The sequence below is a fragment of the Malus sylvestris genome, chromosome 6, assembly GCF_916048215.2.
Source record: "Malus sylvestris chromosome 6, drMalSylv7.2, whole genome shotgun sequence".
Taxonomy (NCBI): Eukaryota; Viridiplantae; Streptophyta; class Magnoliopsida; order Rosales; family Rosaceae; genus Malus; species Malus sylvestris.
In genome coordinates, this window is record NC_062265.1 from 17,311,551 (window position 1) to 17,330,074 (window position 18,524).

General features: G+C 37.2%; 2 protein-coding genes and 1 long non-coding RNA gene across 4 annotated transcripts; 2 read left to right on the forward strand and 1 right to left on the reverse strand.

Moving 5' to 3' along the window:
* Positions 1 to 3,938: 3,938 nt before the first annotated feature.
* Positions 3,939 to 6,292, forward strand: LOC126626871 (histone deacetylase complex subunit SAP18-like). The gene is given in 6 exon segments (XM_050296271.1): positions 3,939 to 4,144; positions 4,293 to 4,325; positions 4,957 to 5,067; positions 5,173 to 5,268; positions 5,846 to 5,920; positions 6,000 to 6,292. Coding segments are annotated over 6 exon segments (504 nt in total). The 5' UTR covers positions 3,939 to 3,988; the 3' UTR covers positions 6,033 to 6,292.
* On the reverse strand, positions 6,244 to 11,020 carry LOC126626870 (PGR5-like protein 1A, chloroplastic). Of its 2 annotated transcripts, XM_050296270.1 has the most exons (11): positions 10,694 to 10,839; positions 10,353 to 10,490; positions 9,235 to 9,350; positions 8,846 to 8,942; positions 8,626 to 8,726; positions 8,446 to 8,502; positions 7,880 to 7,956; positions 7,583 to 7,634; positions 7,379 to 7,489; positions 7,206 to 7,303; positions 6,244 to 6,480 (listed from the first exon to the last, which is right to left on the reverse strand). In XM_050296270.1, the coding sequence occupies exons 3-11, from the start codon at positions 9,271 to 9,273 to the stop codon at positions 6,411 to 6,413; spliced, it is 702 nt and encodes a 233-aa protein (XP_050152227.1). In that variant the 5' UTR covers positions 9,274 to 9,350; positions 10,353 to 10,490; positions 10,694 to 10,839; the 3' UTR covers positions 6,244 to 6,410. The 2 variants fall into 2 exon arrangements, with proteins under 2 accessions (XP_050152227.1, XP_050152226.1); XM_050296269.1 differs by lacking the exon at positions 10,353 to 10,490 and having other exon boundaries at positions 10,694 to 11,020.
* A 184-nt stretch (positions 11,021 to 11,204) lies between these two features.
* Positions 11,205 to 17,952, forward strand: LOC126626872 (uncharacterized). The gene is made up of 4 exons (XR_007624796.1): positions 11,205 to 11,851; positions 12,102 to 12,197; positions 12,378 to 12,498; positions 17,691 to 17,952. It is a non-coding gene; the product is annotated as an uncharacterized LOC126626872 (long non-coding RNA).
* The last annotated feature ends 572 nt before the right edge of the window (positions 17,953 to 18,524 follow it).

Here is an 18,524-nt window from a genome sequence, read left to right on the forward strand (position 1 = left end):
AACGAAAAACCACATTTTTACACTAAAAAGTCAAACTTTGTACTATTCACTTTACCTTTTATTTTGTCCTTATCGTTAAAACTCGAAGTTTTCAAGCATTTTTCATTAGTTTTTCTTAATTTTTTTTATAGAGATAATAAGACAAAAAGCAATAAGAATATAAAATGTTGACGTGGCTTAACTGTGACCGCACAAATAGGAGGGGATGGGATGGGCACCCAAACAGGAGGGCAGACAATCTGCCTCTTTTGTGATAGGCTATTTGTAAGAAAACAAGTTTTGTCAATGTCTTTTTCAAAAAGTCAATCGTATTTTTAATTAACAAAATTTGCTCTTATTTTATTTCTAAAAGTTTTAATTGACACCAATGTATGTAAAATGTTGTAGGCCTATTTAATTGGAGAGTTATAGAGGACTGGTGAGGTGTGGTAAGCATAGAGAAAGAGGGTGTTGATGCACAAAACCGGAGGTCTTGGAACAACGTAAATCTGACCGTGAATCTGCAAGTAATGTAAATAACACAAGATGTATCGTGGTTCACCCCAAGGTTTGGGCTACGTCCACACTGATATTGTATTTCTGAGGGGGAGAGAGAGAGCCTTTGTAATGAATCCGAGAGGCTCTGAGAGTGAGAGCTTGAGGGGGGTGAGAGGGCCTGGGAATTGGCCTCCCCTAATTGTGAGGGTGAGGGGTCCTTTTATAAAATAAGGACTCCTCACTTATTATATATTTGCCCCTTCCTTTATCACATAATTACATTTAAGTCCCCCGAATATTTGTACGAGATCTAAATACGAGGCCCTAAATATGGTATAAACAGTAGTCCCCCAAGTCTTCAGTCAAGAGTCTTTTGGCGGGAGACTTTGAAATTCAGTCCATGTGTGGGCCGAAGTAACTAGATGTTGTTTTGAACTGATGTTCGATATGAGGCGGTGCTCAATCTAAAATGATGCTTAACTAGAAGTAGCACATGCTACTCGACTCGTGGCTTATGTTGCCTTGGTTATCTCGGCTTGTGGCGTTGAAGGTGAAGGAGTCCCTTTTATAGAATAATGGCTCGCTCCTTAATACATGAATGATGGGCTAGAGTTGATGCTCTCTAATGATGGTGAGGGAGTCCTTTTTATAAAATAAGGGTTCGCTCCTCAATACATAAATACGGGCTAGAATTGATGTTCTCTAATGGTGGTGAGGGAGTCCCTTTTATAGAATAAGGGCTCGCTCCTCAATACATGAATGATGGGCTAGAGTCCTCCAAATATTTTTTATGAGGCCCAGTTAAGGCCTAATATATGGTACATAATGTAGTCCCCTAAGTCTTCGGTCAATAGAGTCTGTTGGCTGGAGACTTCAAATTAAATCCATGTATGGGCCGAAGTGGCGGTTATTCGAAGGCGGTATTTGTATACCCTACACTGAAGCTTTGTAAGTGGAGCTTTGTAAGTGAAGCTTTGAAGCTGGAGCTTTGTAAATGAAGCTTTTGAAGCTAGAGTTTTTGTAAATAAAGCTTTTGAAGTTGTAGCTCTGTAAATGAAGTTTTTGAAGCTAGAGCTTTTATAAATGAAGCTTTTGAAGCTAGAGCTCTGTAAATGAAGTTTTTGAAGCTAGAGCTCTGTAAATGAAGCTTTTAAAGCTAATTAACATGAGTGATGCTCATGAATGTTTATGTTGATTGACATGAGTGATGCTCATGGATGTTGTCATGAGTGATGCTCATGAATGTTAACATGAGTGATGCTCATGAATGTTAACATGAGTGATGCTCATGAATGTTGTCATGAATGATGGTCATGAATGTTTATGTATGATTGTCATGAGTGATGCTCATGAATGTTTATGTATGAATGACATGAGTAATGCTCATGTATAATTTGGAGTATTGGACGTACTTTTGATCACCTGGTTAGTGGCATGAAGGAGAGTACGGGTTGTACATTTCATCACCTGGTTGGTGGCATGAATGGCTAGTTGCCAAATGATATTAGAGTACGGGTTGTACATTTCATCACCTGGTTAGTGGTAATAGAGGCGGGTTGCCAAATAATTTTGGAGTACTGGGCGTACTTTTGATGCACAAAACCGGAGGTCTTGGAACAACATAAATCCGACCGTGAATCTGCAAGTAATGTAAATAACACAAGATGTATCGTGGTTCACCCCAAGATTTGGGCTACGTCCACATTGATATTGTATTTCTAAGGGGGAGAGAGAGCCTCTGTAATGAATCTGAGAGGCTCTGAGAGTGAGAGCTTGAGGGGGGTGAGAAGGCCTAGGAATTGGCCTCCCCTAATTGTGAGAGTGAGGGGTCCTTTTATAGAATAAGGACTCCTCACTTATTACATATTTGCCCCTTCCTTTATCACATAATTACATTTAAGTTCCCCGAGTATTAGTACGAGATCTAAATATGAGGCCCTAAATATGGTATAAACAGAGGGAATTGAGTGAATTCTGAGATGTGATTTCTCACTGCATTGTGCCTTTATTTATAGTAGTAAGAAAGGTAAATTCCTTACCTTTTAGGTATTACAATACAATCAGGAAACTATCTAAAAACATGTAGATTCTCATACTAGGATTTACACAATTATATTCCTAAACTAATTAAGACCGGAACACTCCCTTTTAAGTGTGTAAATACTCAACTAAACGGTGCATCAGGTCTTAAGTGGCACAATAAGCATGCGAGTCTCAAATCAATGGAAGAATAACACAAAAAGGTAAAACTCACGAAACCTCACAAGGGTATATTATTATAATATTTTGAATGTATAAAAAATAATTTTTTTGCCACGTGGCACAAATTTGGCAGCCACGTCAACTCTTAACGGAGTAAAGGATGAAAAATGTAACGGATGTATTATATTGAAATAAAATAGTAAGTGAGGTATAAAAATGAAATTTTTTGAAAATGTTGTATGAGGTTGTAATAGACCTTAAACATGAGGCCTTTTTTTTTTTTTTTTTTTTTTTTTCAAAGATGCGGCTTTTGACCCCTTCCCATCGTGAGCTCAATAGTTGCATATGTCGTATATGACTAGGATTTCCATGTTTCTTTTTTTCTTTTTGCTACCAAATCCAAACATTTGCTCTTTTTTTTTTTTTTTTTTGTTGTTGATGCACATAAGCAATAAATCAAACAATTAATCCCCTTCTAGTTATCAACGAGCAAGTAAGTTTATAATCTAAGAACATTGGTATTTCTCCTTGGAATTTTTCCAATTATGAGACTTGCAGAAGTGTCTCTTTACTCATGATTTTTCCAGAGGAACTGGTTGTTTACTACTATTTGGCAAATTGATAAAATCCAAATTTCTCCAATGTGGATGAAGAGCCTCAAGTGGTATCGGCTTACCAACCCTTCTATATTTCTGCAATCTCATGTACACATGGCAATTGATGAGTTTGGCGAATGGGGCAAGTGTTAGTCGAGCTATTAGGGTTTTAGTCGGAATGAACATATGATAAACAAAGGGTAATGCTAGGGTTTAATTATAGTGCTTGAGTTTATTGATATATTTGAATTTTATTATTAATTTCATTTCGTACTTAATATTAATTACACAATAGTGTAAAATAGACAATTAACATTTAAAATTTAAATGGGATGTAGTAAAAGGTTACATGTGTTTAAATAAAATTTTCTTTTTATAATTCAAAGATTGATTTTTCTGAAAAAAAAATAATTTAGAAACTTAATTTTCATTCATATGATAATTAAATTGGGAGTTCATCCTAAAAAGAAATTTTTCATTGTGATTGGAATATGAAAGGTACATTATGTGTTTTTATATAAGTGGTGAAAAATTTTATTTTTTAAATTATTAACTTTTTAATACACATATCTCACAATTTGTATAAAATCATATGATATACCACCTGTACACAGGTTACATTGAAAAATTTCTCTATCCTAAATTTCCATAACATCAACACTCCACAACCCGACCTAAAAACCCGAAATCGTTCTCAAGCTAGGACTTCAACAATGGAGAAGAGAAACAGAGACGAAAAGATGGGCGGGCCGGGGCCCTAGACCCAAGGTCCACCCTGAAGACAACTCCCTCCTCCTCCCCCGCCTCATTCCAGGGGTCCGCCGCCCCCACCACCTCGCCCCCACTCCGAACCCATCGACAGCAAAAAGGCATTCTCTTTAACTTTCAGCTCTGCTAGTTACTTCTTTATGGTTTCTATATTTTTCAATTTTTTAATTTATTATTAATTTTTTCTTGCTGGTTTATATGATATGATATATTTATGAAAAGCTTTGTTTGTTTTTGTATGCAATGCAGACTTGCCCTCTGCTGCTTCGGGTTTTCACTAAGGTATGTGCAACTCCAGTTTTTTGTTTTCTACAGGTTATTTTTTTGCAGTTTTGGTATTAATTGTTTAGTAATTTTGGTAATCTTTTATGCTTGTGAAATTTGGCCTCTAAGTAATTGGAGTTAATGATTTTAGTTGGAAATTCAGATTTTTTAAAAACCCATATCTTATTTCCTTCAGAGGTATTCGATTCGAAGCGGGTTTTGCTGATTTTGTTGCAGAGGATAGACTTAGGAAGCTTTTGGGGTGGTATAATTTTTGCCCAGTTGACAGAGTGAAGGGGGATGGAATATTTAGGTTGTTATGATTATATCGTTTCTCAGCCTATCTTGGCCTTGAAGATTATTGCTCTAATTAGACTCTGAAATCGGTTGAATAGAAGACTTTGGTGATGATTCTGAGACAGTGTTAAGTAGGGAAACAAAGTGCATTGGGTTACTAACCGTTAAGACTTTGTTTCGGATTATGGGGAAACGTTTGTATAATTTGGAACGCGTGTTACTATTGAGAAGGTAGGAGAAATTGGCGGTATTGGAAGTTTGGGATCGTGATGTTAATATAAGGATATATTGGTTGCGTGCTGACGTTCCGTTTCAGCCTTTTACATTTACTTTTAACTATTTTCTTTGGCAGATTGGGGCTCATCACAGTGAGGTAGAATTTGCGGTGAGAGGCAATGAACCAAAAGATGAGGTTCAAATTTATACATGGAAAGATGCAAAACTTCGTGAGCTAACTGATCTTGTATGTTATCTGTATTTCATAATGTCATGCCATCCTATCATCTTTCCTATATTTGGTTGGATAACATTATATTACTTACTCCGGGATAATTCTAGGTTTTTTCAGGTCAAAGAGATTGCTCCAGAGGCTAGTAGAAGAAATGCTAGACTGTCTTTTGCGTTTGTATACCCTGACAAGCACGGTCGCGTTGTGGTGAAACAGGTACTTGCTACCTTCAATTGTAGATCTTCAAATCCACGTATCAAGATGAGATAGATTACCCAAGAACCAATTTCTTTATGATCCACTCTACGGATAAATGAGTCCTCTTTTGTGCTTCAACTCAAAATGATAAATCCTCTCAACGGGAAAAGCGATATTCCTTTGTGTGTTTTCACCTCTTTGCGGTAAAAGAAAATTGTGCCTTTACCAACATGTGAAATTGTATTTCAACTGTTGTATGCAATTATTAGTTTAAAACTTGCTGTTTTAGAAAATTCCTTACTATTTTTCATACTAATCAGATCCCGAGAAATTCTTTCCAGTTGGTTTTGTTGTCCCCTTGTTTTTCTTTTTATTTTGAAATTTATCTTCCATTACATTTGGAGGTAGTCTACGGGTGCGTATGCAGTATTATATATACGCGTTTTCCAGCATTTAGCTAGGTGGGAAACAAAACAATTAAGCTTAGGTACATATACAATCGAGAAGTACTCATGCACATACAATTGAGAACTACTTTTGCCCCTCTCTTTTTATTTTTATGTTTTTTAAATCGTGTATTTCCTGGGTTTTTAAGGTTGGGATGACGAATTCTCATCGAAACGGGAGACAAGTGGATGAAAGCAAGTCACTGAATGATCTTAACTTTCAGGTAAACTGAAATTTTATGTCAAAGTCTATTGGGTTTGACCCAGAAAGGGGGTGTTCTCACATCTTATCATTTGATGTAGATAGGAGATTATTTGGACGTGGCTATCCTATAGAGAAGATGGCTGTAGCATTAGCACTGATGTTTCTTCGGAGGCGGCATTTCGGATGGATCGAGTGGGAAGGAGCGCGTCACATGTTTTGTCGCGATTAGGGTTTGATTCGATTCTCATTTTTCTGAAGGCCGTTAGAATTTGAGTTATTTTTCTAATTTTCGCGCACCGGCAACTGTGTTTCCGACCTACAGGCTTATGTAAGGCACAACAGTAAAACTGAACCGTCTGATCATATGATATCATCTTCCTCTTTCCTTGTATTCATATTCACAATCAACTGTTGAGATGTTCCAGAGAGACCTCACGATACAAAAAAAAAAAAAGAGTACATATTCTTCTTCTTCTTCAGCACAAGAAAACACTTGGCACAAATTCTAGTCAAGCATTGCTTCCTTCCGGCAACGTGATCAGGCGCGACTTTGAATCATATACCAATGGAGTTCCGCAGCTGCAGTAAAATGTTACTCATCACAGTTAAAATTAAATGGAAGCAAAACTTTTGTAAATCATGTCCAAAGAAGCACAGAATCCAAATCAAGAGAAGTATAATGCTTCACTCCTGCCATTCCTCTTTCAACGACGATGTTACATCATTTCACCGTACAAACATTATAATCAACTTCATTTCACCGGGCAAACATTATAATCAAACCATTTCATTGTCTTTATCATCGTCTAAAGATTCTCTCTAAAAAAATTCAATCAATTTGGAAATAATTTACTTATTCATATGTGTTGAACAAATCAACGGTAACAAATAACATCTTCACGGTGAATTGTCAACTTTTTTTACTCATGCTAATAACTAACTAGTTTCTAAATTAAATGAGTCATTGTATAATGATAAAGAGAATGAATGGTTTGGATTTTTATGATTTTGTAATGAAATGATGCCACATTATCAATGAAGGAGGAATGACTCCTTATATGAAGGAGCCAAGTAAAGTCCAAAAGATGAAACCACACAAGTGGAAAACAAAGAAAGTCGATATAAAAATAAAAAAAATTGCTACTGTCAGTTGCTCTTGCACATGCATGGATGATTTCTGACTATTCGTGCATGTGAGCTCCGTTGTGGAGTCGACATGTATCTAAACACGGTCAGAAATCATTCACGTGTGCGTGACCGACTGCAACACTTTGTCTAGAATCAGTGATTAGTTTTATACTCACTTTGAGCATTTGATGTTGTTAGTAGAACCACCATTTGAAATTGAAAGTATGGTCCCAAAGAATGACAAGTTCTCAGTACCACAGTTTGGACAAGGGCCCTAGAAAAATAAATGTGAAATGTTAAAAGCAATATGGTATCCACAAATTAAGGTAGCATTTGACAAGACACCTACCTTTAGGATCAAAACATCCTTGATAATTAGTTTTGTGAGTGCCTGAGCTAAATAAACTATGACAGGCACAGCAGCAAACCATGTGAAAATGAAGCTGAATGGCTCCGGCAGCTGCAATCCAAGAATTTACCAAAGGTTTTTTTTGAAAGAGCATAAAATGGATACGTACAGAAACCAAAAGTTCATGTGGTTAAACCAATATACCTCCAAAAGATATGTGATTTCGAAACCGGTCAGATCATCCAAAAAGAAGAACCTAGCAGATGGTGAAATAAAAAAGTTAGTTAATTAGTAGATTCAATATCATCTACGAAAACTTGACGAGAACTTCAGTGACAAGAGAAGTGGTTAAGCAGTTGGTTTTGGAGCCATCAGATTTAATGATCTACATTTCGGTTACGTGTAAGGAGCAAGCAGGCAATAACAGCACCTAGAATCTATTGCATGTCATCAGCTTGTGAGTTTCAAGCGTATGCTTGATGATATAAGCAGTTGACTTACGCTGCAAGCGCGACAACAGTTGCAGGGACATTTAGCAGGAGCATCTTCAAATAGTCAACAGACAGGTCACTGTAAACCTGTTGGGAGAAAGTTAATCAATACAAGCACAACTCAGTTTTAGCAAGGAATCTCACCAAAAGGTTATATTAGAGGTTGAAAAAAGGACGGCTAAAATATCCAAATACACATAAGAATTTACTGAAAACAAATAGTAAATAACAACTTTAAACAACTTTTTACATGGTAAATCAATCTGCAGAAGTGCGAGAGGTTTGGGGGACAAGCAAGTGAAATTACCTGTTTAGAATCTTTAGATCCAGTATTGAAGTAATGGATTTTCATCCATACATGTATAACCAAACACACGAATACAAAAAACAGAAGAAATGTTTTCTCTTAAGAGATAATCCTTGTGATATTTAGTAATTACATTCGCATTTTGCGGCACATAATGCATAGGAACCATTTAAACCAATGCAGTACTTATAAAACCACGAAATTAAAGGTACACACGGTAATTCATATGATGGATATATAGAGAAAGAGTAAAACTCAGCATTATGCACCTTTCTAGTACGAAGACTGCATCTTGGACCCTCGACTACAATATCACTCCCTTCTGTCTGGAAAAGAAAAAAATCATGTTCACCAACTGAAGCAAATGGAAACGATAGACCGATGACAAGAAGAAAGTATACCATTAATCATATTTTACATGCCTAAACATGAAACCAGCACAAACTAACCTTTAGTCTCAGCTTCAGCTCATCGTACTCTTGATCTGTCAAAATTGGTTTGCCAGACACATAGGCCATTGAGGCTTCCAGAAACTTCTGTTCATCCGAACCTGCGTGGTAAAATTAAACAACAGAAACCGAAAATAAATCTTAGAAATATTACCATTATGAAATCCCAAGACATTGAGGTGCCAAGTCCCATTCTTTGAACAAATGAAACGGTACATACTTAGCATGACAACGCTGCTGCCTTCCCACATGAGTTCTTCCTTGAGGTTATCAAATTCCTCATTTGACATAATAGCTTTTCCGTCATAGTAGAATGACTTTACGAGCAAAAAAGAAGAAGAAACCAGTTAGTATCTCAAATGCAAACATCCATTAACACGTTGCATCCAAATTAATAAAAAAACTAGCTGACTTCTTGAAGAAGGTAACCAAATTGCCATGACACTTCATGCCGGGATAAGTTGTGAAAGCGGTCGAGGAACTAAGTCGGAACCTTGGTTGAGATCCAGACCTAGTACTTTCTTGTATCGCCTCATCCATAGAATCATAGTGTGTTCAATAGCAAAACACTATAGTACTGTAAAACATTAAAATGTAGTGTAAAATTACTTGTAAAGCTTGAAGAAAATCTTGTTCAAGTTCACCCATAGACTTTTTCGCTTTCTTGTCTATGCTACAATACGGCAGAATTTTACTGTCAACAACGTCATCGTTTTCGACCTTGCCTGAAAAAAGGACATTGGAATTGACTCAGCAAATATTCCAAAAACAAACCATGCAAAGAGTATAAATTAAAAAAAAAAAAATTTATTTATCACCAAGTAAAAATGAATACTATATGGTAGTGGTTAGGGGTGAGTTCAAAAAACCGAAAACCGAAAAAAATCAAATTGACCATCAAACCAAAACCGAACCAAACTTTATTGGTTTGGTTGCGGTTTTGGAGGTTCGGAAACCGAACCGACTCCCTTTACACTTAATTACTCACGACATTATTTGAACCTTAAAAACACAACAGCTTCATTTGTTTCTTTTTTTATATTTTTATTTTCTTTTTTATTATGAACATTCATTTGTTTTTTTAGTCTGACTTTGTCATTGTTTTTGTTTTTTATGTGAAACTTCTGTTGCAGGCCAGAGACTTGTAGTTGATAACTCCATTTGGAAAAAAGCCATGAATGGTTTAAGACTTGTACTTGTAGTTGCACGGTCAGTTTATTGAGATTAATTATTAGATTATTAGTCTACTAATACAAGCCTATTTTCTAAATATATGATCTTGTATATGTACTGTTACCTTCCTACTTTTTTTATTTTTTTATTATTAATCCACCAATGCAAGTTTTTATTTTATTTTATTTTCCTAAAAATTCATATTAAAAAAAACAGGTTTTATAAATAAAAAATAACAGGAACCGAACTGAATAAAATCAAACTGAAAAAAAAAAAGCGAACCGAAGAAAACTGAAAGAAAATTGAACCGAATAGAAATTTCAGTTTGGTTTCGATTTTAGCAAAAAACCGAACCAAATGAAATTGAACCCACCCTGCTACCGAACCAAATGAAACCGAACCCACCTCTAGTAGCAACATGAAATTGTTTGGCGTTGAATCAAGGTATTCAAGAAGAACAAGTTGTTCCAGCTCGATATCCTTAAGAATTCCTGACTACTTTTACTAGAATTGACTGCATTGCTGATTAAAATTTTCGTAGAGACAAGACTCACATGATATGAAATTATGCAATTGGATCCCTCATACGCAAGTGGCCCTCTACCATAGTGGTGAAGAAAAGTGTTGCCTTTGCACCACGACGTATGTTCGAACCCCGTCAGCTCTCTAATCTAACATCTAATCTAACAAACCTATCATTTGACAAAAAAAAGATCCCTCATACCAATAAAAAACGAGATTAATAAATGTGATCACCCTTTGCATTCCGTTCCCGTAGTTTAGAATATTGCTTTACATGCTAGATCATTTTCTTTTACTATTAATCAGAACTACAATTAAAGCAGCTACCACCAAAAAATCAAACTCAAAGCTTAGATGGACATATGATCCTAACCTTGTTGGTCAGCAGTAGCCTTGGCCGGAAGTACGAAAAGGCGGCGGCGGAGGCATAGCTGTCTGCCACTGATCTGAAAAGACTCAACCCTAGTGGAGGAGGGAGAAGAAACAGACACAAAGGGTCTCTGAATAGAGGGATTAAAAGGGGTTGGAGATGTTAAATTGAAGCCTAATTTGATGGCCATTGGAACTGAGCAAGGCCACTAATTCTCTGGTTACTGAGTGAGCTGAGTAGTAAATGAAGACCAGATGTTTTTTGGTATCTGATTTTGGATTCATTTTTTTTTTTTCTGGTGGATTGTTTGGAGGGAAAGCAAAGAGAAACAACTAATGAAGAGATAAGGTGAGTGGGGAATGTGTGGAGGGAAATGCAACGGCTATATTGTCCTCTAATTTCAAAGACAATGTCAAAGAAGTATCAAACAAGATATACTTATAGTTTCACAAATGTTTTCATTATCATATATATAAAATCTGCCACGTCCTTATCCTGAAAAACTTGTTATTGTGCTTTATAGTTTCTATAAAATATCTTGGTACTACAAAACCATATAGAAAAAAATAAATCAAACACATATCATGTATGTTAAATTTTGTCAAACACCCTCTTGTGAAGATTGTGTGAACAAGATTTCGATTGCCTTGTGAAAGGAGAATTTAAGATAGGAGGATGTTGAGTGTTGTTCCATTTCGAAAAGTTAAGAGACATTATATGTGCTTTTAAGAATATTTTTAATATGATCAAATTAGTTTGATAAAAAATTTCATAGTAACAAAGCATATTAGTGCTCAACTTTCTTTAAAAATGTTGAGTGGTTTTTGTGCCGAAGGGCTATGATGCGTTTGTGTTATTAAGAGGCAAGCCAAAACCTTCACCTACCTCATGTATGAGCTAGCGAGGACTTAAGCCTAAAGTATCCCGAAGAAAAAGCAAGTCCTAGGGAATGCCTTGTTGTTCTTCCAGTAGCTCTTGGGTGCTTGGTCTGGTGTTATGTTGAGTGCTTCCAACGATGATGAGTTTCTTCCCGTGGTAGTTCAAGTTCTTCCCATGGTTGTGGAAGCTCTTCCTGCAGCTGTGAAAGCTCTTCCCGTAGCCATGGAAGCTTTTCCGATGAGTGTGAATGCTTCCCACGCTAGTCGAATGTTTCCCTTGCTGGTGAAGTTCTTCCCTCGGTAGTCGAATGTTTCCCTTTTGATTTCGGTGGCTTTGAGGAGTATTTGTTAAACTAACAAACACTGGGAATTAATGAATAATCATAATAAATTATGACTTGCTCGAATGATGCATGGTGTCGAAGCCAAAATCCCACTTGTTTAGCATGAGAGAGAGAGAGAAGTTGTTATTGGTTGTATGATTTTGAAGTGGCTAATCTAGGATTTCTTATAGTTTTGTAGTTTTTTTTTAGGAGGTAAGGAAGCTTATTGGAAGGTTCAGAATGAAAGGAAAGCTTATCTTTGAAGAATTAGGGTTTCTTGCACTTAGAGGAAGCTTGCTCTGCTTGGTGCGTTATTGCCCTTGTCGTTCTCCTTTCCCCTGCGTGATTGTCTCTCCTTTTGTAGTGTACTGATGCCTTTTATTTATAGAAGCATGGATCCTTCCAAGCTCTAGCTAGGAGAATCCCTTGGCTTTTTCTCATTCTCCAAATTTGCTAAGTCTTCCTTTCCTCTTTCCATGGATGCAGCTACAGGTTTCCCTTTTGGTATAACAATGTAGAGGCTAGGAGCCCCATGAAGCTTATTTGAGCATACTGCCCAGAGTTTCTCCTTTCCTGCACCAAGTCGCTCAATACGACTTCATCTTTGGTAACATTCCCCTCGACTTTCTCTCCTTGTTTTCTGTGTAAGATGGGAAAGGAAAGGTTCCTTCTTTCTCTATTAATGTTGTGTGCGGCTTTAGGTAAACTTGTGATTTGGTTCTAATTTGGCTAGCTCGACTTTGGGTATTGGTTGTTTTCTAAGTTCCTAGTTGGTTTGCAAGAGAAGGGGGAAACTTGATTTGTTCCCTCTCAAACCTTCCCACATGAATCCAAAATCATGAGCTTGGACTTTTGGTGCTCCCAAGCAACCTAAAGTCTTCCACAATTCTAATTCTATGAACCACTCAGCAAGCCCCGTTACGTGGCTTAGGCTCATTTAAGCGTGTTACATGCTTGGCATGAGTCGAGTTATAATATTAATATATTAATACCACAATACGGCTTGGCACTATAAATATGCATGATTTGCATAAGATTGGTGTCCATTAAACTATTATTTTATTAGTGTGGCATGATCATAAATCTCTTCGTTTTGCATTGTATGCATGGATTTAAGATCAGCTTGTGACGCTTCTGTAAAGATTGGGCTTTGAGACCTGATTGGGCTTGTAGGTGAGATTGTTGGGCCCCCAACATTAGCCTCCGTGATTGTTTAGGTTGTGAGAGAATTGGATTGGGCCAAAAAAATCAAATCCTGGGCCAAAACTTCAAAACACATTCTACCTTATGGGACTCTTTCGCTTCTCGCATGTGCAAACTCACGACAGCATGATGATCTTTTTCATAGTTACCCATGCGTTGTTCATTTTCCTGAAAAGGACTTTGGGTGTTCTTGTTGGTTGAAGGCTAGTAGTTTAATGTTCTTCTTTCCTAATGACAAATCCTTATTCTTTCCTACTTCTCCTTGTTGATTTCCATGAGAGATGGCTATGTCTTATCTTTGGAATTTTTCGCCTATTGCTTCATTGAAGAAGAATTTTTGCAGAATTTTCTTTTGACTTTTCATATGCTTGCATGCTTACTAGGATTTTAGGGTCTTGATGCTTGTCATGTTTAGGCGAGTACCAAGGCTTGAAGGTATGGGCACAAATTTCTCTAGTGAAATTAGGCTTGTGCTTCTTGCAGTTGAAGTGTCTTTCTTCATAATTTAGTATGTCGTTGTTGTCTTTTGTTGTTCCCATGCATGCTCTACAATTGCGGATCTCTAGGCCTAGCTTGATTGTTTGACAGTGCTTTTCGAGTAAGGTTTGTCAAGGAATAATGTCTAGCTCGGCATGGTCACTTGATTGTAGTTAACTTGGCATGATTAGTTCTTCATGTACTTTTTAGCTTGTTCTTGACATGGACATCCACATGGCATTGCTTCATGTTCCCACTAAATGGTTATTCAAGTGCTTATTGGCATGGTAAGAAAGGGGAATAATAAGCATGGGATAAGTGCATGGATGCAAGGAAGCTTCTTGCACCAAAACTGAGTGTCTGATACATGTAAAACTTATCTCTCTTGGAAATAATTTTTTAATCACGTGAATGTTATTCAAATGGTTTAGGCATATATTTTGACTTGCATAGCTCATAGCTTGGTATCGTCTATTAACCTTGGTATTATCTTGTAGGCATGACACTCTAGCATAAGTCAGTTGAACTTTCACGTTATAACAATTTCATTCATCATGTGCTTGGTCATCATAAAATCTTTGGCATGTCAAGATTGGGTTATAGTTCTTTAGGTTTGGCCACAGAAGAAGTTTGGGTCTCAACAATGGTTTTGGTGACGGAGGAAGCTTGCGTCGATATTGTAAAAATTTGCTCAAACTATCCTAGATAAAGCATAATTTTGATTTTGAATGTGATGGAAATGGTGTTTGCATAGATTTGCTAGTGGAAATGGTGTTCCCATAAAGTTGCTGGTGGAAATGGTGTTCCTATAAACTTGCTGGTGGAAAAGGTGTTCACATAAAGTTGCTGGTGGAAAAGGTGTTTGCATAAAGTTTCTAGTGAAAAAAGGTATTTTTTCGGATATGAAGGCATGAGGGCGCTTAGCATGCAAAAATGTAGTGGAAACAGTTGGGCAAAAAAAACAACTAAATCTAGGCGGAGAAGCTATGGTTATAGTAAACAATCGACATGTGTTTGGTAGCTAACTCAAACCTAAAAGGTAAAGGGTGTGGGTGCTATTGACTTTGATTGAGGTTTCTTGAGTCATCTGTAATGCTTGAATTTCTTGAATTGCTTGGGGCTGACAATGCTTGAGACTTGCTAGGTATGTTGAAATATCGACTATGCTAGGAATTCTTGAATCAGCATGTTTACATGGCTTGAAGTACTCAATCTCTTGCTCGAACCATTTGGTGTAGGAAAAACCATTTTCTTTTTCGTATTTCGAAAGCATTTCAGTCACATAGTTAATAGCTTGGTATGCATTCTTACTTCGCGTGATTAGCATGATCTTGTTGCTGGCACTACATGTTTGTTTTAACTTGTTTAGCCTTGTTAAACATGGGTTTCTACACATATTGCATTGAGAAGCTTGCTTGTTTTCTTATTGCCGGCAGTAAATGTGTGTTTATATTGTGGACTTAGTGCTCGAGCTATTCAAGGTTTAGCTCCAAACATAACTTAACAAGATATATTCGAGCACTAACAAATATATTTGGTCTCGTGAGCAAACTTCTAGCATGTAAGTTACTCATGTACTGACCAGTTCATAAGAGTGCACTACATTACGTACTAAGTGCGCATGGTAAGCACCGAGTGAAACCATGAAATAAAAACATGTGTGATCATCTATAGAGTGAGTAATACAAGTCTTAAGTCTTAACTAGTCAATTATACTTAGACATGATAAGTATGCGTAGAGAACCAATTTATGCAGGCTTATGCGCTTTCTTGGCAAAAGAAATTAATACACTCTAAATTGGAACTAATATGAATTGATGGCATGGCATATATAAACCTGATCACACATTATTTTATAAGCCTGCTTTATGTGGATAACGAGCAATTTATGCATTAAAGATAGACATGTGATTTATTATGTAAACATATGGTAGTAAAATGAAATCAGTGGAAGATAAGGTCTAAAGATTTCTCATCTCTTGGGGTAGACATAGGTCACATGATTGAGGTCTAGCAGCGACAGCGGCCCGCAGGAATGACTTTTAACTTTCTGGCAGCGAGTTATGCACACTCTTTGTCGTTTAAATAGCAACTTGGGCTTTGTTGCGATCATAGATTATTTCCTTTTTTCCCTTAGCATTAGCAGGCTTACCCCACTTTTTCTTGGCGTGGAATTGCTTGTTGGGCTTTGCTTGGCAAGTTGGCAATTTCATGTTGTTTTTACTTTGATTAAAACTGCCCGTTTGTCTCACCATGCATGCCGCATGTAAGAGATTTTGTTATATGGGTGGATTTTTCTTGACTTGCTTGGCATTGATTGGCTCGATTGCTTTAGAAGCTTTCCTTACTTGGCTTGATTTTACTTTGATATGCTTGGCTTGATTCGTTTGGAAGCCTTTATTTGCTTGGCTTGACTGGGTTGCATGGCATGTATTGTTAGAAAGTTGAGTTGAGAGTTGGTGCATTTTAGATTTTTCAATAGACGAAGGTCGGGTTACAGAGACTAAACTCGAGCAATGGAGGAAGACATAGGCACAGAAAATGAAACATGGACTAAGATATACATTGAGTGGGAACAAAAGTGTGTTTAGAAAAGCTTAGAATTTTGAATGTGGTTTCCGCTAAAAGTGATATCTTTTGGAAACGGAAGCATGGGTTACGTAGCTTGTGAAATATGATGACAACTATAGGATTTTGCGACGCCTCAAGTTTAAGCTATATGGGAAGTTTTTCCAAAGGTTGCTCACTGACTCTTTATAGGAGTTGCCATGGTAAATGGGGAGTGTTCTTGGCAATTTACTTGAATAGATGCCATGAGGTGTAGAAACGATCTACTTGGTTGGGTTGATTTGTTTGGGTTGATCGGTTTTCATGACATGTTGTAATTCATCATGTCTCATTCTTAGCCTAGCATGTTGCATGGGGATTGCTTGAACCATTAAGGAGCTTGCTTGACACTTTGTAATTTTATCTTTGGCTTGGCATGATGCATATATTATGCTTGAACCATTAAGCAACTTGCTTAGCATGTTCCATAGGCATGGCTTGAAAGTTGATTTAGCATGCTTTAAGTTTTTGCTTGAGATTTCCTAATTTATTTTCTTGGCTTTGGCTAGCTCAAATGGTTTGCATGACATGTAAAAGAAGATATTTTTTTTTTGTTTTGCTTGGCATGTTGTAATTTGTGCACTGGTTTGACGTTAAGGTTATGGCTTCTTGTAGGATACACGATGAAATATTAGTTCCATGCAGGGGATTATACTGAAGCTAGTACTGTAAATTAATATTTCAGCGGCTAGAAAATGAGTTGTTATGTGCTTGTCAATGCCTGAAACATTTTGGGATGTGCAATGGAATTTCCTTTATGAGAATTGGATAGATGATGGTGATGGCAAGCAACTCGGATACATATACAGCGGTTGGAAAGGCAAAGTATGAGGAGCTTTAGTTAGATGATAGTTTTTAATGTAATCACCAAGGCAATGAAGGTAACCATGATGCCTTGGCATAGTTGCTCAGGGAAATGTTTTATGGCAATGAGGTGAGTGTGGATTTGGAATAGAATGTTGGATTGTAGGCTTGGTGGTCAGTGGAAAGTACCAATGTGAGTACTAATTTTGATGCAAGAGATAATGGTATTTTCAGGCCATTTCCGAGGGTTAGGCTGCTGGTGGAACTAGCAGTCCAGGCCTTTGTTGGGAATGACAATCCAGGCCCTTTCCAAGGCTGAGGCCGCTGGTGGAAAAGTAGATGACATGTCTGTTGATGACGTGTGTCATGTTGGTGTTCCCAGGTAGGTTTTGTACACCCCTCGGTTGCGGCAGGAAATGAGGGTGTTGGTGTTTACTCCGATCTGCTGCAAGTTGCTGCTGTATACTTAGGCAGTAGTCCTACGGTGGTATTTGTCTTTTCCACAGACAGCGTTGCATGAGAGTTTGTGATTGCTTCTTTTCTTTTACTTTTCCTTATGCTCATACATGTGTATATGTGTTGGGCTGCTTTAATGAAGACCTTCCAGCATAGACCTATGACTTTTGACATCATCAGATCCTTTCCATTTGTAATTTTCTTCTTTTGTACTTTCCTTCACTTTGCATGATTAACGATTTTCCTTTGCAGGTGGCTGTCGACTTTTTCCTTGCACCGAGTTCAGACAAGTCTTTGGTTATGCATGAGAATTTTAAATTGGCAATGATTGTAAGGCATTAGATATCCAGCCCTCAAGTCCATGTTATCAGGAATAGTTCAAATTGTGTTAGCTTCCAAACTTTATTTTGAATGAGAATTTGCTTGCTGTACTTGATGTATTTACTTTGAAACTTCTTTGTTTTTTATAGCATTGAATACTTGAGCATGTGAATGAAATTGAATTTGGCTTTGATGGACGAGACTTGTAGTTGTTTGGGAAAGCTTCCGGCACTCCTGAATGAAGTTTTAGTTGACTAAACGGCTGTCGTTGATGGTCGATTCAATTTGTTTGCGATTAATCTACCACTAAAGTGGTTTAGCTTGTCATAAAAGTATGTTATTCTTGTTTTGCCTTGATAGCCGTGAGCATAAGATTAGCTTGGCGTGCACTCCATCTCTTTCAGCACTAATATATATATAAGGAACTGTGATTTGCACTCCACGATTCATCCATTTCCTTTATTTACTATTTTATTGTATTTTATTAATTGCCTTGTATGACTCTACTTTTCCTTCCTCTGCCATTCTCTATTGTATACTATACACTGTCGTTCCTCCGTCGGCCCCGCTTTCCCTTTCTCCTTCATCCTCTCTCCTCCGTCGAAGTAGGTATTTCATAGCTCCAATGTGCTTTGGTCTGAGAGAATTCATGAAAGGGAGGGAATCTTGTTCTTCGTGTGTAGTGTGATGATGATGCACTGATATAGATCTGCCATGGCGTAGGAAGAGCCAAGGACATTGGGGGATAAACCCTGGAGCAAAGAG

Coding starts and splice junctions, on each gene's coding strand:
- LOC126626870 (XM_050296269.1), bottom strand. CDS start 10,880: ATGGCCATCAAATTAGGCTTCAATTTAACATCTCCAACCCCTTTTAAT. Junction 9,351..10,693: donor GGCTACTGCTGACCAACAAG/GTTAGGATCATA, acceptor TCCTTTTTTCAG/GCAAGGTCGAAAACGATGAC. Junction 7,957..8,445: donor GCAGTCTTCGTACTAGAAAG/GTGCATAATGCT, acceptor TTCTCCCAACAG/GTTTACAGTGACCTGTCTGT.